Raw genomic sequence first — 27,156 nt, forward strand, 5'->3', positions numbered from 1 at the left:
ATGATATTCATCAATGCTGTGATAGGTCCCCTGCAGCCAAATATGTAATGTAGATTATTAGTTCTTGTAGGAGAAACATTAATAATCTTTAGGTTTATCCACTTGGGTGTTGTGCAAGGTGCCTGTGTTGAGCCATTCACTCACACCGTTGTTCTCTGTTCTAAAGGGTGGTAAGCAGGTGTCGGCGTCTCCACGTCCTTCCAAGAAGAAGCAGAAGGAGAAGCCGCCCAAGCCCAAGAAGCTGAAGTATCACCAGTACATTCCCCCCAACCAGAAGAACGCCCAGCCGTCCCCACAGCCGGCCATGGACACACGCTACCAGATCCTCCTGCAGCAACAACAGCTCTTCCTCCAGCTGCAGGTGGGTTGTCATAGCAACTAGATCTGCAGCAGCTCCGAGAGCTGAAGCACACAGATGTTGGGACATGTGAATGTCGCAGTTGACTACAACTTTATATTCCTAATATTATGGTTATGTGTCATGTGACATTTGTTATGTTTCAGTAAATGAAAACTGATTAATAATTTTTGAAAGGCAAGAAAAGAATATAGAGTAGCAGCCCTGTGTCTATTTGACTATTTAAGAAAGAAAACAGGTAACACATTGACAGATATGACTACAGCAATCCCACATGTAAATATCACTGTGATCATATCACATCACATCATTACACTCTACTTATGGAGAGGCCTCTGTAGGTGACTTCCGATCAGATTATACTGCCCCAGAACAGAAGGAAACAGCTGTGGAAGCCGTACCAAACGGGCAGTATGGTCTGACAAGTAACCTGTCTTCGTCCCTGCTGGTGTACGAGGTTGAAAAGTCTCTGTCTTAAGATCCATGTCATCAGCGCACAGATTATGAGTCACCTACATCCATACACTAAATGAGCAGTGCTGTTGGACATTCTACAGTGTGATTTCTTTGCCACAGCCCCCTTGTATATCCCCTACTTTAATCCTGCTACCTTCTCTCTGTCTTTAACTGTGTCTAAGCTTGCCATTTGCCGTTCCGTGGACACAAAATGTGAATGACCAAACAGCTGTCCCTTTCAGGATCAGCACTTTTGGGCTGAGCACCAACAAACCCAGGATGCTGAGGACAGTAACCCTTCCCAGCCACTGGAATTTCATTTTGTGAGTTTAGACACTTCTGATCCTTTTGGACTGAGTCTCTTCCGGCCAGTACCAGACAAGTCTGCATGGTGGCGCTTTACTCAGCTCAGTCCAGTAACCCACAATGCATTGCAGTAGCCAGATTAACACATCCCATTCCTTTGGCGTGCACATCTGCAAATTTGTCCTTTCTGGAAGGAGTTGAGATCTCCGTGACAACTTCCTTGCAATTTTTCAACCTTGAATAACCACCGTGTTGTTTTCCATGTGCTTCTACAGGTGATGAGTCAGTATGGACAGCAGTACCAGCCCATCCAGCCAGCACCGGCTAAAACTAGTGAGAAACTGCCAACCAGCACAACAGTCACCACCACACAGGCCAGCAGCACAAGCACAACTACTACAACGGGCAAGAAGGGGGGCTTGTCAAACCTAGAAGACATGAAGGTAGGGAGAAATGACACTGGGTTACTTGTTAAAGGCTAAACGTAAACTGTCAGTAACACAAGCATTTAAAGCAAAATATGTCCTCAAGAAGATATGGGCATTGATGCATGTAAGCACTTTGCTCAATGAATGTGTTCCCCTGTTTACCAGCTAACTAGCCTTCATCTGTAGTTGTATGGGTGCCTTCTTCTGTGACCAACTGAAATCTGCAGACAGGAAAAAATGTACTACCTCCTAGTTGCCAGCAGGTCTCCTTTCACTCCCTCGCTCACTGTCTTCCCTTTTGTCTCCATTCTAGGTGGCAGAGCTGAAAGAAGAGGCAAGAGCCCGGGGTCTGCCTGTATCAGGCACCAAAAACCAGTTAATGGAGAGACTCAAACCATACGCTGACATCACGACTGCACCTGTAACCATGGGACAGACCCTGACGACCACCACGGCCGGGGAGCCTGCCAGTGTGAACCTGTCACTGCCAACCATCCAGCCTCTCCAGCCTGCCCAGAGTATAACCGAGGAGTCCAGCTCTATGCTCAGCACCTCCATAAACTCTACAATAGGACTCCCCAGTAGTGCCAGCGATGACAGTAGTCAGAGCACGATGACTGTCATCGCCACCTCTGGTACCATAGATACCATGGCTCAGCAGCCTACATCATTCCATGGTCTCATTCCTCAAGGGCAGCAGGGGCAGGAAAACCCTGGGGCGCAGGGGCAGACAGCCCCAGGACTGTCTAGACCAAATTCTACTGCCCCCATGGACATAGACATGAACAGCAACAGCCAGTTTGAGCTGGACATTGACATGATGGATCTGCTGGACGCCTCCCCACAGTCACAGGAGGACATCGTCAAGCAGCAGCAGAAAACCATCGAGGACCTGCAGAGGAAGCTGGAGATGTCCCAGAGAATAATCCAGCAGCACCAGCAGCTCACCTTCCAGCCAACTCATTTCCAATTCCCCCCTGTGTCCCAGCAGGAGGGGGACAGCATTCCACCACCCCCTCCGCCGCCCCCTCCCAACCTCATGCCGCACGCCCCGCAGAACTTCAACCCTGTCCAGGCTCAGATCAACCAGCAGCAGGACCAGCAGAAGCTGGCCATGATCCAGTACCAGCAGGAGCGGCAGCAGCAGAAGCAGCAGATCCACGCCCAGCTGCAGCAGAAGATCCGGCAGCACCAGGAGCAGCTGCAGCAGCTGCAGCAGCTCCAGCAGCAGCAGGGCCAGACTGTGGCGCAGATACAGCAGCAGCAGCAACAACAACAACAACTGCAGCAACAACAGCAGCAACTGCAGCAGCAGCAACAACAAAAACAACAACACCAACAACAACAACAGCCATCACCACAGCAGCAGCAACAACAACAGCAGCAGCAGCAGTTCTCAAATCAGTTCCTTAACCATAACCAGTTCCTTCAAGCCCAGCCACCTCAGAGCCAGGCCCAGCCCCAGGCCCATCAGTTCCAACCCCCGCCCCCACCCCAGGACATCAAACCCAACCTTGTCGCCTTCTTCCAGCAGCCACAACAACAGGCTGGTCACATCCAGTCCTTCCCCAGTGCACCGCCCAACATGCAGCCATTCCGCTTCACAGCACCAAACCCTGCTACATCAGAGAGCAGCAAGTCAATGTCAACACCAAGCTCGCCTGTGGAGGCAAAGCCACAGTTTACCTTCATGCACCGCTCGCCAACCAACCCAATGTTAGACCAGATGGCTCCTCCTCCAAACTACCAGGAGGCCCTGAGACAGAGACAAAACTTCAATGTGTCTTGCACGCAGGTAAGCACATTTTATTTACACCTCCACGTATGGTTATATTTTATTCATTCTTTGCATTAGGCCCAGGGCCCATATTAAAAACAACAAATATACATAGAAATATTGAAGAATTAAACTGATACTCAAGACTAAAATGTTGCAGCTTGAGTAGCTTTCGGGTGGCATCCACCACTCCTTCATCAGCTCTGAGTCGGGTTGTCAACTGTTAACCTCCAAATATACAGACATTTACATATAACACAAACATTGTATATGTATATTGTATATGATAATTGAATATATTATATACGATAGTTGCAAAAGAGCTTTCAGTAAATTTGTATGCTTTCCAAGTACAAAATGTAGTTGTCTGAGAGAATTTTGTTGTTTCCTCCACAGCCCTCTACTGTGTCTGGGACCCAGACTACGATCTCCCAGACCATGCGATCCCAGCAGATGGACGATTTACTGGAGATCCTTATTGAACATGGAGGTCAGTCTTTTCTGCTGTTATGAAACCGTGTCTGTCCTTGTCTGCAACAGATAATGGTTCATATATTTATTGAGCTTCATCCTTTGTTCTGTTATCACTTCCTTCTTGTGCGTTCTTTTTGATGTCAGATTTGCGGATGATTAATTTAGAAATCTTGAAATCCAGACTCGACATTACCAGGCACTGACAGGGATGACCCTGCCACAGGAGTGGTGAACTGACAACATAGCCTAATCTAGCTTGTGGCATATCTTTGGAAGGAAATAGATTGACATGGACTGCAAAAGAGTTAACAGTTTTGTGTTGTTGTTGTTTTTTCTACAGACTTGCCTCCTAGTGCAGCCCTGGAGCCCCCTCCAACACCAAAAGACCAACCCGGAAGTTCAACACACAACACAGTTAGCCCCCCTAACACTGTGGCCCCACCCCCCAACAAAGTGGCCCCACCCCCCTCTAGCACACCCTCCCCCCACAACAGCCCCGCCCCTCCCAGCTCGATAGCTCCTCCCCACAGTACCGGCACCCCTTCCCCGGCCACGTCCCCCTCCCACCAGCCATCCATCAACAGAATTCCCCCGCCCCCTCTCAACATACCTCACACCAACTTCGGCCAGCAAAACCACCTGCCCGAGATCAACGTCATCCCCGACAACAGCAACCACTACATGCGGTCCATCTCAGAGCCGGCCGGCAACCACCCGGCCCCCGAGCTGCCCCAGGACAAGAACTTCGACCAACAGATGAGCCAGATGGACACCAGCACCGGCTCCGACCCCAACCTGTCCATGGGCACGCCCCCCACCAGCGGGATCAACTTCGAGGGGGACGACTTGAACTGGTTGGACCTGATGCTTCCCTCCACGGGCCTTACACCACTCAGTGCCAACCCTCCCTCTAGCTTCCCTATGGACCTGTTTGAGTCGGGTGACCTGAACACACCCACGTTAGAGCATCTGGAAGGAAGCAGCTTGAGAATGTAGCGCACGATGCAACGTCCTCCGTTTTACAGTGCTCTTGAATGCCACTGTCCGTCACTTGTACAGTACGAGGGAATAACGTATGTATAACTGTGGGCTTTCAGGAGTTGCCCGATGAATTCAGTGTGATCGCCAAACGTCACGGAAAGAGTAACTTTTGTACGAAGTATTTGTAGATAAAATGTGGCAGTAAATGTTGAGGGAAGTCTCCCCAATGAACGGACAGTGGCTTTTGATGCTCTGTATCTTGGTGGATCAGTAGAAACTGGAAGTTGTTGATAATTTGAACTACGTGTACTGGTAGGGGTAGGTGACTGTAAGATGGAACGGACTCTGAACAAAACTGTAAATACTTCTAAGTGAAAATATCTTTTTTGCTACGAGAAGCTCTCGTACTTATTTTTGCTATGATGGTCCAGTACATTGGTGTGTATGATATAGCTTTAGCCTAGGCTACCCCAGTAGCCTTTATCCCTCCTGTGATGTTGGTGTTGATGTCGGCTTCTGTTCCAGCATGTAGAGTTTTCTCTGGTGATTGTATCACCACATTGTGGTATTCAGTAGGTTTGTATCCATTACAATATCTAGCATATTTGTCAAGCCTATTTGCAACTGTGAAAAGCTGTGAAAAGGAAAGCTGATGGCACCAAACTCCCTGTGCTTCCATGGCGAACAGCCTTCTAGTATGTTGGGATTTCAACCTGGGTGCCCTGATAAACCTCTTTAGACATAACTCTCTGTGTAGTCAGTTAGCAATGCAAAAGCAGAAGACATTTTTTTTGTATTGACAGCATGTATAAAGTTGTAACATTAGGCATTACGGTCTGTTTTGTTTGTGTGCATTGGCCTTGAGACCAACACGAACCTGTATGATTCCATAGCTTGGTGCTAGTCTGTGGCTGTGTCGTTGGTTTGAATATTTGCACTGGTGTGACGTAGCACAGACTCGGTGCCAAGACACAAACCCTCCCGTTTGCTGGCAAACCTCGGGGTCAAGGGTGAAAGGTTAAATCTGACTGTACCATTGTCAGAACAGTGATAAAAAAACACTTGAGGGAGAATCAAATGTATTTGTTGCAAGACCTTTTCATTTCTTCTTTCCTTAAAGCAGATGTCTAGCTTGAGCAAATTGTGATCACAGTAAACCAACACTGAACCAATATAGGTACAGACAAGAAAAGAATACAGCTTTTTGTGTGTAAGCAGAATTTTACATTTTAACGAACATTCCATTCTGCAGACATTATTCTTTGTTTCTGTAGAAAGTTAGAATTTATCATTTTCTTTCTAAATACATACTTTTTTTTATATGAAATGACTTCATAAGACTAGAATGACAGCAGACAAAGGAATGTGAGCAATAGTGCAACAGAAACAGCCTTTCTGGTTAACGGTTGTAACACTTCAACTAAAGCAATAGCAGTTCTACAAAACATCTGTACTAGGTTGTGATGAAATCTGTATCAAAGATATAATGCTATGCAACAGAGGAGAAATATGTACATCCTGTGTGATAGGAGGATCACACAAAAATGGATTCTTTGCCCAGATAGAAGATACGATGTTCACAGAACAGAACTGAACAAAATTTCCCTTGAGTGTTGTGTTTGCTGTCATTCAGTCAGAGAAAGTAATCGGAGAACATTGCAGATACATTGTACATCATATGCCCTCCTCCCTCTGAACCAACATTATAACTAGTATAGCTACCATCTAACCTGCAATGTCTCAGTACAAGATAGATGTGAGTTTTGATAACGACAATCACGTCTCTAAAGGGAGGGTTCTGTTCTACACCAGGCACTTAACAGTGGGTTTGTACTTCTTAAAAAATCTTATGTAGCCAATATAAGAGTAGCATTTGATACAAAGGACTTGCGGTGACCTGCTGGAAGTGTTTCACTTTAAGGCTTCTGTTTGTAGTGTAGAGTTTGCTTGGGCTAAAGACTATAATCTAGCTCTCATGATGTGTTTCAGAGTGTGACACATACTAGCCATTTGTACTGGTCAACAAAAGAGACAAAAGAAAGTGTTTTTGACTAGCTGTATTATGAACTGTACTATGTAATACCAATGTGATTGGGCCATAAATTTCCATTGAAGAAAAAAAATACTGTTACGTCAATGTAGGTTTTGTAAACTATTCATGTACATAGAAAGGCTGTGCATTATTAGTGAGTTGATATCTATGGATTATTGTTCTCTTGTATTCATATTGTAATAAATGACACTTCAGTGGGCCAACAAAACTGAACCGGACTCGATTACTTTATTCCAACTATCTGCTGAGGTTTGTACATTTAAGGTTGAAAACTGTCGAAGATGCATGACAGCATATCTTATATCTGCCAACAAGGGAGTAATATATCTGCTACATGAACATAAATATTTACATATAAGTGCTCTCCCCACATATATTGATGGCCATTGAAATTAGTGAAACACTCAACTGGGCCCATTAAACTGTGTAGGAGGGTGAATACAAGGGAGGCGTTGGATGGGTGTGCATGTGTGTTTGTACATGTGTGTATGGTCAGGTGAACCTTTACGTCAACAATCCATGCTGCATTTTCTGTCCCTTTTTTGGTTTGGTGAGTTCGTTTGACAAAGTCCAGGGGTCAGAAATCACCATAGTGACAGCAGAGGATGGTCGAAACTTCCCTGACCTTCTGAAAATATCAGTATGTTTGCCTAACCTTACAGACCTGCTATCGGCGGCTGCATTCTTCTGCCTAACTCTGCAACTCCAGTCATCAGCCAGTAAATTTGTTGTGCTTTTGCTATTCTGTCATGCAGTGGACTTAGTGTAACAATACATTAACCATTTGAATCCACTTGATGAAGATGGACCCAAAATTACTGAATTAGGGATTAAAGACATCCATTGAAGGAAAGGTAGGTCGTGGATGTCACCACGACATAGTCAAGACCAAGTCAGCATTATATGATGAGCTATAGTTTTAACCTCGAACCATCATCTCGCGGGTCAGCTGCAGCCTTTATACGATAGTAGACCTTTCCACATTAGCCCAACGTATTGAGCTGGAAACTGGATCTCCGCCCAAACAGAATCCATGAATGGGCTAAATGACCTTGGCGGCGGATGGTGCTTTCAGCACCAAGGAGATCCACAGCGGCTCGCGGTGGGCGGGGCTGGTTACGCATACGCTCGCTCCAAGATCCTCTCGCTCACACCAACTAGAATGGTGATTAGGCTATTGATCACCAGTGCATTGAACAACTACAGAAGTCTTCGTGATTATCACGGAGGTTTGAAATAAGAACCTTGATCCTGCTTGTGATGACCAAAGAAACAGTCCAAGTTAGCAAGATGATCTAGCAGAGGTTTCGGTCGCGGGGATAGTAGTGGCCTCCGTTTCTTACGACTGACTCCCTCCGCGGAAATCGCGGCCACTATTATCCCCGGACCGAGACCTCTGCTTGGAGAATGCGATGATTTACCTTAACCCGGCTCACTCTAACAGTAAGCTACAATAATAGCACAAATGTACATTCCCTGCGATCTTTTCTGAGTCATCTCTGATAGTGATGAAAGAAAGCACTGCCTTTATGACGTCACAAAAAATTCGATTCGATCATAAAACGACTGCAACGTTATACAATATTCATGCGTATGGAACTATGACGTCATAATCCGACATTTTCCCAGTGCGGCGTGCTCGTTCCGACATGCGCACTTCTCGGGACTGAAATTTCGCGTGTGAACGTCTGCAATATACCCTTCCTTCGCACAGACACCAGCTGCAGAGGCACCACGATGTCAGCCTGGTAACATTACACTCGTAAGTAGAGCTGCTTATTAGGCTGATTTCTTCTCTCGACTGCAATTAGTGTAGATCTATACCTAACAACCCGTATACTGGCATTCTCTATTTATGCTAGCATTATAATTAGTGCTTATCTGTGCACGTGCCTTGATCTATGTCATCATCCACTATGTGGTGGAGTGAGTGCTGTGGGGTGACAGGCCGGGATTCTTTGGACCTTTTGCTAAACTTTTCTATCAAATGTTCTAAAGGTGGGGCTACTGGTAAGTGTTTTAAACGTATTTTTCGAATTCGCGAGAACAAGGCAGCCCCATTCAAAGGACAAATCACAAAGTTTCACCAGCGGTACAGAAAGGCATGACTTTCAAAGCGAGATACCTGGGAGTGAGATTCGCACCTAAAATCAAACTGACACTTTTATGTCACCTAAGAAATGCGCGATCAAGACCGATGTAAACAAAGCTGGGCTCTCAAAACTGACGGTCTTTGCCATCTACTTTCTGGGAGAGGATTTTGTGCGGTGGCAATTCATTTCTTAACAGCTTCCCGTTTTGATACATCCTCATTAACAGTCGGAACGTTTCGTTACCATGCCATGGTCAAGGGTATTACAATCACTAAGTCAACACACAGTTAGATAAAACGGATTTAGTTTTTTTTTAAATCTTTTTATTTTGACGGATCACATGAAACAGGACATGAGATTTGGAGAAGTAACAACATATTACAACATGGAGTTTGAGTCACAAAAACATGCTCTGACAAACTTCTTTTGGGTAGCCTCTAACAGTCCCTTAGGGGGTATCACTGAAGGAAGGATACCCTAAACAAACTTAAAGTAACACACACGAACTAGCGGTACATGTAATATTAGTTAGACTTAGCAACAGTCATGACAGTTGACAGCATTTTACGTGAGAAGGTTGACTCTGTCCAACTCTCTTTTCAAGTTTACGTACGAGAAACATTCAACAAAGTACTACCGGATACATTACACACAGTTTTGTTAACTCTTTTTCGACAGGGATGTGTTTTTTTTTACAAACAAATAGAATCTCACAAAAATTCTGTGAAGATAAATTTCATAAAAATCTTCCATGCAATATCACGCTATTTGTTCTTGGTAATGTGTATCAGTGCACAACACATATTGATCCAATTCACTTCAAAGATTAACTGAAATAATCTTGGATTTCGTTTTATGTATATGAGAATCAATATACTTGACATGTATTTCATGAATGCAAACGACAATTGGTACAATGTAGCTCAAGCTGATACGGCGATTATTTAGAGGCACACGTGGTATTATTTGACATGAATAACACATCACGACATTTCTAGGAATACAACATGAAACATAGAAGGCACATCGGTTTACGTGGAATGACTCATCACCTGTAAAATAGTTACATTGTGTAATTCCTGGTGTGAAACACAGTACCTAAAACATGGTACTAGTATAACTTAACTTCCTTTCTCATTTCATATCCTTTGGACGGCATCATCATTTGAAATGCAACAAAAATTATTTACATAGAATACATGGATAGCTGTTTTTCCACCAGCTGGATTTGAATGTATTATCCCGTAACTCGTGGCTGATCTTGTGTAGCCATATAGGATTCTGCTCCAGTTCAAAACTTTGACAGACCTTTATAGCGTTATAACTGCATACACAGTATTCCATGATACAGACTCAGGTGTCATTTTAGAGACTGTCAACCTTTCAACTCCAACTTGCCACTGTGACAGATCGTACTTTCACACTACAACATGGCAGTGGTGTCAGTTCTAAAAATGTGCGTCTTGGATAGCGACATGTGTCCTCCTATGAAGGACTAACTTGTTTTGGCTCTAGCCAAACGTCTGTACCTCGCCGCTCTCTGAGTACCAGGCTCCGGTGTAGAGGTAGGTTGAGTATGATGATCCAGAAGCTCTGGAATCGCACAGATCCCAACTTTACTTCCTGGCTGAATGGGGCCTTTTGGTTGCAGGTGCGCCGGGATCCGGAGGCGGGTCCTGAAATCCCTCCAGATTAAGTCCGATCAGGTTCCGGCGCAGGTAGTCTATCTCCAGCTGGTCTCCAACCTGCTTCAGACTCTCCGCGCACTTTTTCACCTCTTCTTTGTGCTTGGCATCGCCGCATAACCGGTTCTCGAAAACGTCGGGCTTGACCTTGTAAATATCTTCTTGGGCGACCAACTTAGGAAGCTTTGAGTTCGGGTCGTGCGGCATTGCTGTTTTGTTATCGATCGGTGACGGGTCACTGTTAAACGTTGTTGGGACGTTGTTGACGTGGCTTCCGGTCTCCTTCGCACGACGTTCTGTCTCCCACTCACGAGTCGCCTTACCCATTGAGAAGCCTGCTACCGTCTGAAAGAAAAAGTAAAAACAGTGGTTGATATGACGTTTGTTTGGACGTGTGTGGGCATGCCGGTTGGTCATGTGACTAAAAGGTGACGTAGTTCTACCGCAAATAGGTACAACAGTCAACAAAACATTTGCAAATTGCATAATAAACGCATGCTGTGATAATATAAGACAGTGCTTGGATGGGAGACCAACCAAGGACGTCCGGATTGCTGTAGCCTCACGAAGCTTTCCACGAAATCGTCTTCCGGGAGGGACGTAAAACGGGGGTCCCGTGCTCGAGGAGGTGCCTCGAACACGTTAAACAGCCTCATTACCCTACACATTGGGTACCTGCCTGTGGCACTGGCTGCAAATACACCTGATATTATATATTATATAATACATTCTTTGGCAAATAGAATGCTGTTATAGTCACAACTACAACTGATATTTTCTCACTAATGGTCGTCTGACTGCAACATATATACATTATAATACTATGATACATGTACAAAATGTACGGGTAACGTTTCAAAACATGTACAATGAGCATATCCCGTGAACTACTAACAAAGACGTCAAAACGTGAACTAGAATGATGGCAATGCATATCAGATATTCATTGGAATAGATGATAAATGTTGTGATATTGCCACCAAAAAATTCTGTCAATAGTAAAGTCAAAATAACATTGAAAAGGCTGTAATTTTGTGGGGGGGGGGGGCAACTTGCTGGTCCGACGTGTAACAACAACAACATGTCAATTAAAGCCGGTAAAGAACGGCACAAACCGTAACAAAGCAAGGTGTTTCAAAACACGGATATGGATAAAGTAAAAAAAAATTAAATAAATTCACCTTTAGGTAGTTGCTTGATTACAAACTCAGTATCTCGCTGTTAGGGGATATCCGACCGGTACCGACACTTTGATAGTTTCCAAACTTCCTGGTGCTGAAGTCAGTTTTGCAGGTGTTTTCAACATAAGTTTCCTCTTGATGTGGCGAAATCTCCCCTTCGCCCACCTTACTTCACCTGGAACCAAAACTCAGGGCTATTTTGGGAAATTACTCGCCGATTATGAAACTATGATGAAACCTTTACTCCGAAAACACCATTGTAAAATTGTGAACACGGCCTGGGTTTATTTACAGGTATGACTCACCTGCACGTGAGGAATTTGGGTCAGCCAATCACGAAAGCGCATCCTGCGTGACGCGTCTGACGTCTTACATAATTTACCGAAATAGCGATGACGTTATGTTACCGAAGGGGACTCGTCAAATTTCGTAACCAATCATCATTCGGTTCTTTATGTTCGTCATCCAATCGGCAACAAAATCAAACATGCCGAAGAGATCGTTCACTATTCGGCATTGTTCGGACATGGTCGGGAGTACTACGCAACCACACCCGATACTACTGACTAAAACTGGGGAATTTTACTGTTCACCTCCTTCTTCTTTGCTTCTCGCCCGGACAGGTAGGAAGCCAAAAATGTCAGCGGCTTCTCCTCAGCCTCCACCAACGGGTCTATCGCCAACATCTGGATGTCCTGGACTCTCGCAACTACTAGGAAGGCAGCAGAAAACGGTCGGGCTGAACGAATTTGGAAGCCTTTTTCATCTAGGCGAGAACAACAACAAAATTCAACATGGCCGCCAGCAAGTCCAGAGGTAAGGAAACTGAGTCAGTTGTCTCGGTCTTTAAATCAAAAGAAGGAAGTGTGAAAATTAACCAGTCTGGTGTACAGTTGAAATTTGAATTGTATTTTTATGTGTTAAGCCGATAACTATGGGCTTATATCTGGATAAGGGTAACATTTTGATGGTCACGTCAGTCACGTACACAAAATTTAAACGTACGTTATGTGCGACGCTACGTTCAAAGCATATCACATATTTCCTGTTTGAAGTCAGAACTCGTTAAATTGTGTCCTTACTATTTCTTGTCATCTAGAGTATAAACAAGGACATTATATAGGACATAATATCCTTGGTATGATATATGGAATATAATTTTTGGTATAGTTTCTCTCAGAAAAAGAACAAAAATCTCGTCACTTATGAAACTGATGAAAAAAATCCCATGTTTCTGTTCCTCATTTTCGCATAAAACAGATAAAAAGCTGTTGTCAAACGCTCGTTATCATTGTGATCTTGGAGGATTCTCAAGCTGTGAATAGAGAAGGAGAGCACATCCTGATCGCAATGGCTACAAGGTTTGGTCAAAAATTGTGTAAATCTGATTATGAAAAGCGGCAAAAAGATATTTGTTTCAAGTTCATGAAGGAATGCCAAATCAGCAATGTAGATACTGGCTTTGAATTTTTCCCCTGGTTACTTTATTGGGAAATAAGAATGGTTAGATGTTTGAACCATTCACCTTGTACTATGTCTGACCCTGACTAAAAAGAATCTTTCTGTTCCAGTCATTCTGATGCAGAGAACCCCATTGTGGCAGAGGCTGAGGAACTAGCCAGGTTCTACATCCAAACAAAAATCAGCAACAGGAAACCCACTCCACCCAGCAAGACAGCAGCCACTCTACAGAGAACCGCAGACGAACTACTGGAACGGCACCAGTATTTCTTCAACGGCATGGTCAACAGGTTGCAGATCTCACCTGAAACAAGCTACACCACCTTCAAGAATGTAGCGGATGAAATGTTAAAGGACCAAACAGTCAACTGGGGCCGAGTCGTTGCCCTGTACGCCTTTGCCGGCAGAATAGCCGTCCACTGTCGAGAGCAGAACCCAGAGGTGGCTGAAACAGTCGGGGAATTTCTGGGAAAATACGTCGGAAGCAACCTTGAAGGTTGGATCAAAGAAAATGGAGGATGGGTGGGTATTCATTTTGATCTCTGAGTCCAAGCAAATATTGTATTTGTAGGTCCTTGCTGTGGTTTTGTTCATCTTTCAGCACCTCACACTTATTGAAAGATGTGCAAAATGCCACCACAAGGCATACAAAGACAAGCAGGGTATAGTCATACTGCATACTGTCAGTCCCTATACTATACGTAAGTTGTATGAATTACCATAATAAGATATGTCGAGAAAAACACTCATATTTCTTAGTAGAGGAAGTAGCCCATTTCCTCATTTGTATTTACCTATTGTGTAAAAAATCCACTTGAAAGACTCACCCACCTTAAACTAACAACCTGATCACCTTGTTGTGGCCCCTAATATGGCCAGGGTCCCAAATGGGCCAAGGTGAAAGAGGATGTTTATGTCTAACAGAACTTTTTTCTATGGAAAAACAAGTGGGTGTTTTTCTTGGTTTCTGTTCCCCCAATTTTTTCTGCTGTAAAACCAAAATGAAAGATCATTTGAACAGTCCACATTTTGAAAGTTGTTGAGGAATATTGCTGTCTTCAAGGAGGTCAAGCCCAGAGAAGGTAATGTAAGAACCATTTGGGTCCCATCCATTTTGGTCTCATTCTGTTTGGCTGGATGGTATGAAAAATTGAAAGCTTTTTGACTTAACACAGAAAAAACCCAACTTAAAACCATTGGAAATAAGTACATTTTGTCTTAGAAAGCCTGAAATGTTGACTTCCTGACTACCATACTGTATGCACATATGACTTGAGGGGAAGTCATGCCATGGGTCAATGACCTAAAAGTCAACATTTCCAGGTAAAAGATGACACATGTCCTCAGTAAGGGTCACTGACCCTGGGCAAGTCTGGGCTTGGTAACTCCATAGTGCTCTGTCAGCCCTAATTTCACACCCAAGAATCCTCCATGATGATTCGCACATTATTTACACGTTGCCTTGCCTTGTTTTACAGGAAACCTTGAACAATGTGTTCCGGAAGGATCAACCCGTGGAAGTCACCCTTCGGAACGGACTTCTCTTCACCGCAGCTGCACTAGGCGCTGCCGCGACTGTTCTCAAGCTCATCTCTTGAACCACTGATGCAGTATCACACGACGATCTGTTCCCAAGTTGCTTTACCCAGCATTTAAAGACTTTCACTGTCAAATATACTGACTGTAACCCATGGGTCTGTTAAGATTGGTTTGCTTCACAGAGATATGCTGGAAGGATAAGTTTTTGCCTCTGAACATTTTGGCATGTCTTTGGGAAGCACATGGAATGAAGTGTCAACACATGTTGGGCAGGGATTCAGTGGCAGCTATAGTGCAAAATTACAGGAACTTGATTGATTGAGAAAGAAGCTTGTGTTGATATTTCATTCCATGTGGCTCCCACAGGCACGCTGTGTGATTCAAAGACAGAGAAGTGTCCCCGCTTGTCTCTGGTGACATTAGGTGATGAAATCTCAAGCATAAAGTAGTGAATCATACGTCACATAGAGGTTAGTCAGACAAACATGGCACAAACTACACATAGTGTAATTATCAGCTATGGTCTATTACTTGAGACAGATTTGTAGAATTAAGTTTGGGAAATTGTAAAGGAGCCACCTCATGTCTGATGATCTTGCATCATTCCTGGAAAAGTGTTATCCACAGTGCCATCTAGCAGAGAGATGTTTCTGAATGACAAGTTCAGAAAACTCACTCCAACAAAAGCAATACGCCAAGGCTAATGATCTCTCTTGACAGACCTGAGGTGACCTCTCATACTGTACCGTTATTACAACATAGTTTGGAGAAGCACAAAGTGCCTTTTGTTTATATGTTTAACAGATGTATCTATCTTTGCTTATTAATTTCTGTGCATAATTTGTATATGGTGTGCATTCCACTCTGTAGATGTGGTGAGGAATGTATTTGAGCCGTCATGAAGCATGTGGACAATGATAGGAAGGATACTTCTACACAGACGAAGTTGTGCTAAGTTGCAGTAGAGGCCTAGCTGTGTATCAATGGGCCAATTCTGTACAGCTGCAGGAGTAATCAGCAAATTTAACCAGGAGGTTTTCTTAGGATTACTGTCCTGAACTTGGAAGAAAGGAAACTCAGAGGATATTTTGAGGATCAAAGAAAGATGAGTCCGTGATGAAAAATTGTCTACTTTGTAATGATGACTTTTGTATTTGTATGATATGCTGTGCATTTGTAAAATTGTACTTGTAAATGTGGTATATCAGTGAACTTGCAAGTGAGGGATAACTGCCATTGGTGCTGGAAACTGCCTTATACGGTTATTTCAAAATGTAGTAATTAACATTTCTTCCTTTCCATCATTGGTCTACAAAATACCTTCTGTGCTTAGATGTAGCATGGTCATATCCGATCTTGCCAAAACTGCAGACAGTTCCAGTATAACACACACTGGTCTGTACAGATGAACAGAGTGTACGACTGTAACTCTCTGGTAAAGACTTGAGAACAGTTTGGACTTGTGTACAGATGTTGACTTGTGTGCTGTCCTGTTACAGTGGCTGAGTGTGTGTGCTGTGTTGGAAGGCCAACCAAGGTGATAGGTGAAGGTAAAGGGAATGGTCCAGGCCTGTGCAGATCTTCAGAAAGACCCCTCCTGTGTGTTCTCTGGGAGAGTACAAGCAGGAGGCTCCACTGAGGATCTGAGCTTTGCCTGGAGACTGTAAGTCATTACACAAAGGTAACAGACAGTAACAGGGTTGTGTACATTCTTGCAATCAGCAAGCCTGTTGAGGGTGGGTGTTCCTTGGTTGTGTATGGCCTGGTATCACATTCTACATATGCCACTATTTTTACTTCATCATGTGAGAAACCTTCAAAGGTTTTTTTTTCAGTGGATATTTTTTCTTATCATGATGACTCATTCTATTGAGAATCTCAATTCAATTGATTTGTTTACTTTCAGGAGTAGCTTTGATGACTCATCAGTCGATGACAAAAAGAGATGATGCAAAGTGTTTATTCTTCTGGTAACCACCAAACTCAGGTCCCCCAGGCTACAGGATCATTACACTGCACAATGGTGTGCTATTTTTAGAATTTGATCCATTTCATTAATGCCTAAATTTGTTTTGAGCATCTTTTCAAAATCCTGTCACAGAAGTTTGGCAGCTTGGTTCACAAATAACTGTTTTACTTCAGTATTATGTAGGACTCAACATATGTTATGAGAAACACAATGCAAGAACGGTGTCAGTAAACCACTTAGTTTACTGAATTGTGCTCCACTGATGGAAGGTATAGTTAAGTTGTAAATCAGGCCTGTGATGAGAAGGTGTTTCAACATGGGATAGCAAATTGCGGGTAGGAAATATTAGCCAGACTGGCAACATACTAAACGGAAATGTTGCACACAGGAGTGTGAAAGTAATGAAGAAGGACATGATTTATGCTGGTTTGGGAGACACTCAATGTTGCCAGTGAAGCCATCTTCATTTTTGTTATGGTCTTTTAAGAACATTTTATTGGTTTAAACTTAACCCTGTCGATGCTGACTTCTATGGTACATAAAAGGTCCCCAAGCAGGGAGAAGGTTATTTTTTTCAGGTTTTGTGCTTTCGTTATAGAAGATGAAGTGCACATTGTGTTTTTGGTTTTAGAGATATGTTTTAACAATCAAATAAAGTATATGTCGTACATCATGAAACCTTTTGTTGTGGTCATTTTGTAATAAACAAGGATTACTGAAATTCAGTTGTTAAATTGGCAGGAGGAAGATTAAATCAAAATTTCACTTTTACAATAATAAACAGTAATAAACCAGCAATCACACACATATACACTGGACATGTATGCTAATTTACTTCAGCAAAGAATACGTTTAATAAGTACAAATGTGCAAGTGACCCTGAAACATAAATTCAATATCTACATCTTGCATAGAACAAATGATGATAAAGGTGATAAGTACACCGATCGTTTTGCTTTACAATATCCATACAAGGCCTTTGAACATAGATCTCCTTTGCTCCCTGTTATCCCTTCTGCCCCTTGTAATAAAGTAATTAAACTGCTTTAAAAAATGTACTCTGGAAATTTGTGGGGGTACATAGGTAATGAGTGGGTGGGATGGGCTAGCTATGGCTTGCCTTATATGGAATAAGAAACGTCTAGCCAACAGGTGACTCCAGATCGATTACTTTTATAAACATCCTGTACATATCGGTAGATCAGGTATCTAAGTGTTTGAGGTTGCCGACTTGTAAAATGTTCCATATAATACTAAACTGTTGCTTGTTAACTGCAGCCGAGCAAGTCTTATACACGAACTGATTTTTCTCCCCCTGGACAACTCCATAATCTCGCGGTCAGTGGATAGCGTTACCAAAACAAAATACACACACGTATCACCATAGTAACCTGACAATGCCCTGATTTTCCACTCTTTGGTTCGGGTACAAAGGTGGAATGCGTCCCAGGTAACATTGACAAAAGCGCGCCAGACATGTCCATACGTGTGAAGGCGCGCCACTTGACATGCGCACCTGTATCCACCTGTCGTGACGTCACATGACCGGAAGTGGTGGGCAGGTGAGGTGGGCGGGGGACGGCCCAACGTATGATCATTTCTGGGAAAGTATTGCATCAGAGGGAAACGACAGCAAAAAAAGGAGACGTCACGTGAAAAATAGGATCTAGGATTAGGAACCCACGCCTCGCACCTTGTGAAAGTACTACACGTCATTGGCGCGAAGTGACTGGTGTGAACAGGGGCTTTTCCTAACACTCCCGAGAGAACTACTCAGAGAGAGGACACATTTCTGACTTTCCGTGGGATTTATTTTGAGGTAGGTGTACAGAAATGTAATCTATTTCTTACATGTCGAGAGAAGATTTCGTATTTTGACATGTACATGTATTTCTGGTATCAATTGGTTGGACGAATATTTTTGTAAGATAAAGGTGAAAGTAAAAATGAACCAACCCTGTGACACATGAAATGTCGGACAAAAATTGACTAGAGTTTAAAGTAAGGCGATAGGCAATACACGTTGTATTTGCAATTGGTTGTACAAGTTACTAGTTACGATTTTATGTCTTTTCCGGGTAGGCGTGGTCACTGACGATCGACACGTTCGTGCGTGACATTTTCTCGGGTATAGACGTTTAATGTGAGCTATACGCCATTGTGGTACTTTATACTGTACTTCACTTTGGACGGTCGTATGTGCGATACATGAGAGAATATAGCAATGTTGATTGCTTTATTTGTCAGATACTGAACGTCTGCTCATACCTCGGAACCTCAGTGAGCTCGTGACAGGAAATTACTACCAACTTTATTTGGGAGCGTCCGTTTGCTCAACGCTAAATATACCTGACAGATATTGTGCTTTATTTTAAGTGTGAAATGTAGATATAATGGATTTCTCACACAGATTAACACTCCGTGTAACTTTACCAACAGATTGTAAGGCCGGCCATGGGCTTCAACCAAACAGAAAGCAAGTGGGAAACACAGCGGCAGAATCAGACAGCTTCAGGGAGTGAAGAAAGGGGGGTTGGAGCCAGCAATAACACCGCCACACCAACAACGCTAGGGCAAGGATTCTTACAAGTCAACACAGTACAAATTCGTGCTCTGGACATTTCTATGGGGCCGGCTGGACGGAAAGCGTCTGTGGAAGTAGAAAAACATTGTGGTATTATTCTCAGGAACTTGGGAGACGAGCTGTTTAACAGGTCGTCACTAAATGCCCTTAACCTTGAGGGACTTGCGCCACCTAGCGGTAACGACATCAACCACAGAGGAAGAACCCGCTCTGCAAACAACGTTAACCTATGAACGAGGAACTGGACAGAAAATCAAATGCTGTTAGTTCTGCAAACCTGTTATGATATGTTAGGATAAAAAAGCACAGATTATATGTAATGCTGCCAGCATAGTCACGGCCATGCACGGGAAAGTGCAATATGACAAATATGCTTACTCCTTGAGGTTTCAGGTGTGATATAACGCACCTTAACCTTGGTTGCTAAGTGTTTTATTCAGCATTGTTATATTCAACATGTAATTGAAGCGAGGACGTCTTCAGACCAGTATTTATCTAGCTGAAATGCTCCTACCTTAGTGGTAAAGGAATATCTATGTTGCAACAGAATTTCTCAAGTGCTGTTTTATTGACCTTGTCAGTAAACAAAACTTTCACGCTGTTGCTGTGAATGGAATTAAAAACTGTTGGATACTAATGTTAACGTTACATACTGTCTTATTGTGAATATGAGACTTTAACAACTTTTGTCCAAGCTGCTCAACTAAGATATATGGTCATTCTTGACAGAAAGAATAGGTGGATAAAAGAATGCATAGATGAGGGATAGGGGTACTCTCCAAGCAGAGCTAGGGTTTCGGCTGTTTTTTGACGTGTTTTTAGGCGTTTTTGTCATGCCTTCTACTTTGTCATCGTTTTTGTTGTGGCGACACAACAAAAACGATGACAAAGTAGAAGGCATGACAAAAACGCCTAAAAACACGTCAAAAAACAGCCGAAACCCTAGCTCTGCTTGGAGAGTAGGATAGGGGGATGCAAGAGGGAATGAAAGAAATAATGCCTTCCTAAATCCAACTGAAAACTCACACAAAACTTTCCTTCTAGATCTAACGTTATGTCCATACAAACAATTCCTGTGCAAAAGTGTTCTACAGAGATATGTTTCTTGCACGTAACACATTAATTGATACGAGGTATTTACATAATATATCCTGTGTAGAGAAACAATATCAACCAAATTAAATACCGGATCGACAGCGTTGTTGCAATCAAAGTTTACGAGATGTCTCTGCTAACATATGTTACCTTGCTCATATTTCTTCTCATATGTCTGTCAAGCCTTCAGCTTGTGGATCCAGAGTAACACATTCAAAATAACGCTTACACGGCCAACACGTGCTCAGCGCATAAAAAACACAACGAACGAGTTGTGGTCATCGACTCAAAAACAACTCGCAAACCTTGACGTTACCAATGGTTACATGACATCACTTGACGGCACAACGGATGATAAAACAATATGGTGTGGTTAGAACGCGTTCGAATGTATAATTTCTAGGCAACCAAGAATTTGAACATACACAGTGAAGTTTCCGACTTCGATCCCATGACGCCAAGAGATATTTTGTTTGCCGAAGTTGTTTTATGACGAAATGAGGAAGACATAGGCACCAAGGATAGCTTCACAATGAATTTACGGTCGGGAAAAAGCGTAGACAGTGTTTTGGATAGAGAGCAGAAGAAAAGGAAAGCGAACAGAGCTCGCCCGACCGCTGCCGAGAGCCGCTGTGAGGAACAACGGCTTTTGCTGCAAGTCGTTGTCGCGATGGCCGTCATTTTCATCGGATTGGTACTCTACATCGAGGTTTGTGTTGTCCTGTGTTGTGGATAAGGGTAGTTTTCGATGCAGTTTCCTGTATCTAGAAATTGGGTAACTACATGTCCCTCGATTGTGTCTGTTTCTTGCCTAAAGCATTGATTGGATGGTATTCAGTACCAAGGACAGGATATGTTATGGTCGTCAGTTTTGAGCATCACATGTACAAAAGAAGTTCGCCCCCATCCATGAAGCCTCGAGTACATTTTATTCTTTCCTTCTGCTGCAGTGGAACAACCTGTGGTTTGGCCGTACTAACGCACAGGACGTTCAAAAATCGGCTTTAGCAGCGAAGCCAGGTCATCCGCCCCCCTACCATCTCACCCTGCCGTCTCGGGGCAGTACTGCAGACGACTATGCCCTGGTCATGGAGGCACTGCTTGAACATCATCCCCACAGTGTCAAGCCTTTTGTCGAGGCTATTGGGAAAGATTTACTCAGGGAGGTCGCCATTAAACTTGCACAGAAGGACGTCCATCTTCTAGAGCTTATGTCCGAGGCTATGGATCTTCCGCCTGACTCGCAGGGGCAGTGTTCCTTCAGAGTTAGGCCTGAGTACGGAGAGTTGGAGGTCACATGTGAGGGGGATCCAATTACTGAAACTGTAAATAACCAGGAACTATAGTTAGACTAGAGGAGTTAACGAGAATGTCGATTCCCTTTGTGATCCCCTGTTTTTGATTGACTTTCAGTTTGTGTGTTCTCGGAGATAGGACTCTCGGAAATGTCAATGCACAATATGATAAGCGGTTGATACGTTAATTCGAAATGACTGAGAAAAACAAGTTTATCCCACGTACAGTCGGTGAAACCAATGATATTGCTTTGCTTTGATAAAGTACTGTAATCTCTGTGATCAATCACTGAGGTACACGTAATGTTATAACGTTAAAGAAATTAAAATACTTTTTGTTTTTGAAGAATTATTGGTGGTATAGAATTATACTCATTGACGTTGGTAATGTGCTTATTCCAACGAACTATCAGCAAACATTTGACACACGAGCTTATCAGCTGTGTCGAAACTCTTGAAGATGTTTTTGACTTATTCATCATGCATGGCCCAGCTTGTGTTTTAAGTGAGCGAAGAGATTACATTTTTCTTCCTTGAACCTTGAACAGGAACATCTTGTGGCTTTCAAAGAAGCTCTCTCGCTATCGTGTATGCCAAATAGCAGTTCTTTCCATCCCATTTGTCTGGTGATCATTGGCAATGATTAATACCCACAACTAAACTGTTTAAAAATCGTTATTATCTGGGTCACTTAGACACGTTGGGAAAGTGTGCTGTATTAATAATCTCATTTGCTAGATGTCGCTGCTGAGGCCTTTACTGCAGTGATCATGAACGAACCTGGAAAAGTTGAAGCTGGAAAAGTTGCGTTGAGCAAATAAATAAATCTACATTTTGGATGGACAAAGAAGTGTGTGTATTCTTTTCTTCTACCTCAAAAATTCACAGTGCTCTGAATCGGGTTTCTCAATGTGAATCGTCGAAGGAGAAGAACTGATTGTATAGGCCCCCCTCATGAAATACCTGAGTGGACTGGTCCAGTTCCTGACCCGGAAGTACGTCACACCGTCCCGTACAGGGCAGGGAGGAGGAGGACACAACAACCAGCCCGCACATGAAGTCCCAACAGCGACGGGCACTCACAGACCGACCGGCACGGTCCCATACATGTGCTAACAGAAGTTTACAGGCTCCCAGGCGGTGCTGAGTTGTAGCAGAGGCCGGGGAAGATGAGGTTGTCGTGCCGGAGGCTGGCCCTCGGGCTGAGCGCGGGCGCATTTCTGTGTTTGTGGCTGTTCCTGACGGGGTTCCAGCAGGACCTGGCGGCGGGGAGGATGGCGACTCAGGGGGACGGGTCTTCCGGCAACGAGCGATGGGCGTTAGGGAAGCATCCACGGAAGATCTCCAGTGTCGGCAGGTCCGTGGAAGACGACTACCGAGAGAATGAGATCAAGAAAACATCCAGGACTCAGTCTAAACACAGTAAACCCGGGAACAGAAGTCCTTCGTCCGGGCAGAACACAGTGTCCGTACCCGACCGCCTGAGGAAGACTGAACTCCGGGACATTTTCATCGGTGTAAAAACAACAGAGAAGTACCACAGACAGAGGATGGACCTTCTCATGGACACATGGGTGTCCCTCGCCAAGGATCAGGTAACTCAAAATATGTCAACAACTTCTAAATTTTGTCTTTTCCACGTCTTACGCATAAAAATATTTTGTGTGTTAATTTCTTGTTACTGAAAATAAATTATTATACACGAGCCAGCCCAACAATATGGTGCAATAAAAATACGCACTCTACCCATTTGTCGTCTGGAAAAGTTGTGATATACTTTTGCTATACTATACAGAGCTGCAGGTACAAGTTGAACGTGTTGGAACATGCATGTAGAAACCGTGTGTTCAACATCCAAGTTATGGTGGTGCAAATTCGTTACATTACAATCTGATAAGGGAAGCCCAAGTTTACACAAATGCTAACTTGTCTAATGCAGGTCTGTTGCATATGAATGGATTGTAAACATTGAAGCCCAGCTCCCCCCACAAGGTGGTAATTGTGTGTTTTTATGTGTTAGTTTTTCTCATGCTGGTGTGAGTTAAACAATGGTTTCCCATCTGTGTGCTCCAAGGTGTGTTTGCCCATCACCTTGCTTGTGGCCATACTGTTCACAGGTGTTCTCTTGTTCACTTTGCCAAGTGGCATAAAAATTTCTCAGTCGTCAGATATGCCATCATAGCCTGACCCATAGTAATCTTCCTGCTTCTCACCGCTTTGTGCCTGTAGCAATCTGGTTAACCTGAGGTTAACACAGTTTTCATATATCATCCTGGGCATTGTTCACCTTGCTATTGTATGTAAATGTTTTGCGTATAGAGTTCAGCAGTGGGGTCCCGGGACAAATCCGACAGAGAGAAGTTGTACTGGTTCCCAGGGCCTTTTCTGACCCTGTCCTCCCCATACAGGGCCGGAGGGGTGGTACGGAGGGACGGCTCCAACACAATACTACAAAACATGCTCACTGTTTGATCGGCCTGAGAATAGTGGGGCTTTCACACTTAATTTCCCGCGCCTCAGTCACAAGCTGGTCCCGTCTGAAAATGCAACGTCTTTAAAAAATCAGCTGTTTCGGCCCGCTACCGCATTTCCCGCGAACAATCACAAGAAGTGCCCTGGGTTCCTGTACCTTGATTCTACCTCTATTGTTGGTAAGACTTGGAGTCGTCGTATTGTTTGGGACTTCTTCCGTAATTCGGGGTGGCGTGTGAAATTACCTCCTTCGCTTGGGGGACGGTCGAACAATTGTGCCTGCAGGCAGTTGGCAGGGAGAGAATTGTTTGCCGGGGTAGAGTACTAGGTGTGTTGTGCAGCACACCCAGGGAGCTTGTCGCTCGTTTGAAAGGAATTTGCTTTCGCCAGCTGGAATTCTGAAGCCGCTTGCACTTGTAGAAGGTTTACGTACAGGGTGAAAAAGTTTTCTAAATTAAACTTTCAGAAATGTACTTTCAAGTACAGTATCTTTTTATCTTTTTAAAGATCAGAGATACAATAAAAAGAAAAGTTTTTTTATTTGTCCAGCCCCCTCCTACAGGATTAATGTGCATGCACTTAAAAAGTTGAATCATTCTGATACATGGGTTAACCATGTGTATAAAAGTGGATATACCAGCAGGGTGGTAAGATGTTGTCTGACAAGGTGCCTCTGGCAAGGTCTTCTGTCTTATGCCTGGGCATAGTAAAAACAACAACGTTAAACTGTAGTGTCTTATCTAAGAATATGTTATTGTCTAGTCTGACAGGTAGTATTTAGATAAAGATCCATAAGAAGGGATTTAGGGGGTTTAGTACCTATGTAATATTCATCCTCACCATTGGAACTGTCAATACATTGTATCTTTTAATCTTCCACCCGAAGATGATCCTGTACCCTCTATGTTGAATAAGACACTATGTACATGTACTTGTAGATATGGACAAGATAGGTTTGTTTGGTTCAGGTTCTTTGAAAACAACTCATGTGGCAGTTTTGGCCGACATCCAAAGCATTCATTGTTGTAACCATTTTTAGAAGTAAGTTTCATGTACAGTGATGTTCTGTGCGTTGATTGAGGCTACCACCCTCTGTTAGCTGTTGATGTCTGGACACTTTTCAAACTGTGACAGAAAAACTCATGAACAGAAGGGCAAAGATACAGTTTCCCCCACCCACAGTGTATCCAAGGGGGGTTTGGACAAGACGCATGGACAGTTGACATATCAACCATTTATATTATACAGGTTTGTGACTGTTTGTCATGTTACCTTAAGTGTAAAGCAGCTTACATGTCCACGGGACATATGTAAAGGGCTGACATGTCCGTGGGACACAGTATCTGCTGTGAAGGGTAGGGTGACATGCTTCTCAAGGGGGAAACATTGCATTGGCCATATATGGGGACTGTCCCACTGTCTAGTCTTGTGGGATCTTGCATATTTTTCTCCAAGCAGATGTAGAAAGGCAAAATTTTAACGTTTCTCAAGTCCCTGGTTCTAGAAACGCTTGTTACTCTGCAGAACCCGGAGCTTGAGAAAAAGTAAGATTTTGCAGTTCTGCATTTGCTTGAGATTTGTCGCAAGTGACCAGGGAAAAAATCAAACAAACCATGTGATTAGTGTGTATGCAGTATTTTGATTTTCAAAACAGCAATACCCTTTCGCTATTGAAGCACAAAGCTAAGAAATCTGGTGTATCTTGACAGTTGTGTTAGTTCTAGTGTTGGCTGCTGGTGAAAGTCATTCATGGCTGATCAAAGCCCGCATTGCTATTTTATGTTCCCGAAATGAGATGCAAATTGACAAGTTTGGGCCTGGAAGATTTGTGGGGAACTGTCCATTAAAAAGTTAACAGTGTGTGACAGCATATGGGTAGGTAGAATGCCGATGCTCTGGTGGCGTGTATTCAGCATACAATGGGTTTCATCAATTTTCATGCTGCAACTGTTCCCTGCTCGCAGAATTTACTCATCAAAAGACAAGGCCTTTCAGAGGGAGGCAGGAGAGAGATGCTGGTTGTGATTAATGGAAAGTACCCTCATCTCGTATGCGAGGAGAGAAAGAAGTGAAAGCCCCTGTCTAATTCCATTGTCGGCCACCGCTTGTGACACACAGAAAAGGCTGGCTGCACACAGTAAGAAATGATAGGGTTCAGGCTTGGGACACAGCCTTCCCACGGACAGGTTTTAGGCAATCATTCTGAGCAATTTATCACAGCTTAATTAACATCATATCTATCGGAAAGTAATTCAATGAAATTGTCAAGCAGCAACTATCTCGTATATCATTAGAAATTTGTTATACAATTCGGAAGTTAGATGCTTCAATGAAATAAATTGTAGCCCACATCTGCCAAAAATATTGTTGGTTCGCTACTCTTTGTGTCTCATATGTGTACTTGTGTTTGTCATTTCGGCTGGTGACATAAAACCGGCAGCTCCGTGAATAAGGGAGCATCAGGCATAAGAACACACTTGATTTTTCCAGAAGAGTAAGGGTGACCCGGTGTTCTTGGCCAAACACACAAGCCATAGCAAAGCTGCATTTCACTACTACTTCCAGCTACTTGAAAAAGCATTATACCTTACCTCAATAGAAGATGACTGCTTTACCATACCTCACAGTGAATTTGTCAGGAAAAGTTGCAATCTTGAAGAAAAACAGACGAGGACTTACATGTAGGCTCCCTCAGCTGTGAGCAACTTGTTGGCATGTTGTGTCTTGTCTTGAGAACAACATTTGTTATGCTGACATGTTTCCATCACCTTTTATCAGCCTTCTATTACTGACATGGCACCTGGGTTTCTTACCTGTTCTCAGGTGCATCTTATCAGTAATTCAAAACTTTTCTTTAACAGATGGCACCGTGGTATTCATCATAGCTAACTGGAGATTTTGAATTGCTTACTAAAAACGACAAGCTTCTTTACAAAATGGAAGAAATTG

General features: G+C 43.4%; 3 protein-coding genes and 2 long non-coding RNA genes across 10 annotated transcripts in view; 4 read left to right on the forward strand and 1 right to left on the reverse strand.

Moving 5' to 3' along the window:
• Positions 1-7,046, forward strand: part of LOC136440872 (myocardin-related transcription factor B-like) — a 76,818-nt gene extending 69,772 nt beyond the window's left edge. For 3 of the 4 annotated variants that reach the window (XM_066437023.1, XM_066437025.1, XM_066437027.1), the window contains 6 exons: positions 167-361; positions 1,057-1,137; positions 1,396-1,563; positions 1,862-3,343; positions 3,722-3,815; positions 4,140-7,046. In XM_066437023.1, coding sequence (XP_066293120.1) covers positions 167-361; positions 1,057-1,137; positions 1,396-1,563; positions 1,862-3,343; positions 3,722-3,815; positions 4,140-4,795 — 2,676 coding nt within the window. In that variant the 3' untranslated portion in view covers positions 4,796-7,046. The remainder of the gene's footprint in view (positions 1-166; positions 362-1,056; positions 1,138-1,395; positions 1,564-1,861; positions 3,344-3,721; positions 3,816-4,139) is intronic. The other variant, XM_066437024.1, reaches the window with a different exon arrangement.
• Positions 7,047-8,435: 1,389 nt separating this feature from the next.
• On the forward strand, positions 8,436-17,439 carry LOC136440940 (anti-apoptotic protein NR13-like). 3 transcript variants are annotated; one of them, XM_066437138.1, is made up of 5 exons: positions 8,436-8,523; positions 8,563-8,595; positions 12,416-12,608; positions 13,364-13,775; positions 14,732-17,439. In XM_066437138.1, exons 3-5 carry the CDS (start codon positions 12,430-12,432, stop codon positions 14,849-14,851), a joined length of 711 nt encoding a protein of 236 aa, XP_066293235.1. In that variant the 5' UTR covers positions 8,436-8,523; positions 8,563-8,595; positions 12,416-12,429; the 3' UTR covers positions 14,852-17,439. The 3 variants fall into 3 exon arrangements, with proteins under 3 accessions (XP_066293235.1, XP_066293236.1, XP_066293234.1); XM_066437139.1 differs by having other exon boundaries at positions 8,463-8,595; XM_066437137.1 differs by lacking the exons at positions 8,436-8,523; positions 8,563-8,595 and having other exon boundaries at positions 12,287-12,608.
• On the reverse strand, positions 9,625-12,218 carry LOC136440941 (uncharacterized). Its single transcript, XR_010756733.1, has 2 exons — positions 11,793-12,218; positions 9,625-10,956 (listed from the first exon to the last, which is right to left on the reverse strand). It is a non-coding gene; the product is annotated as an uncharacterized lncRNA (long non-coding RNA).
• Positions 17,440-18,440: 1,001 nt separating the features above from the next.
• On the forward strand, positions 18,441-19,982 carry LOC136440942 (uncharacterized). Its single transcript, XR_010756734.1, has 2 exons — positions 18,441-18,580; positions 19,201-19,982. It is a non-coding gene; the product is annotated as an uncharacterized lncRNA (long non-coding RNA).
• A 2,748-nt stretch (positions 19,983-22,730) lies between these two features.
• The window catches only part of LOC136439619 (beta-1,3-N-acetylglucosaminyltransferase lunatic fringe-like), a 30,057-nt gene continuing 25,631 nt past the window's right edge, over positions 22,731-27,156 (forward strand). Inside the window, exon 1 of the mRNA XM_066435069.1 lies at positions 22,731-23,330. Within this exon, the coding sequence (XP_066291166.1) occupies positions 22,905-23,330 (426 nt within the window). The 5' untranslated portion in view covers positions 22,731-22,904. The remainder of the gene's footprint in view (positions 23,331-27,156) is intronic.

Source organism: Branchiostoma lanceolatum, chromosome 8 (assembly GCF_035083965.1).
Source record: "Branchiostoma lanceolatum isolate klBraLanc5 chromosome 8, klBraLanc5.hap2, whole genome shotgun sequence".
Lineage (NCBI taxonomy): Eukaryota > Metazoa > Chordata > Leptocardii > Amphioxiformes > Branchiostomatidae > Branchiostoma > Branchiostoma lanceolatum.

Coding starts and splice junctions, on each gene's coding strand:
- LOC136440940 (XM_066437137.1), top strand. CDS start 12,319: ATGGTCGGGAGTACTACGCAACCACACCCGATACTACTGACTAAAACT. Junction 12,609..13,363: donor GGCCGCCAGCAAGTCCAGAG/GTAAGGAAACTG, acceptor TTTCTGTTCCAG/TCATTCTGATGCAGAGAACC. Junction 13,776..14,731: donor TCAAAGAAAATGGAGGATGG/GTGGGTATTCAT, acceptor CTTGTTTTACAG/GAAACCTTGAACAATGTGTT.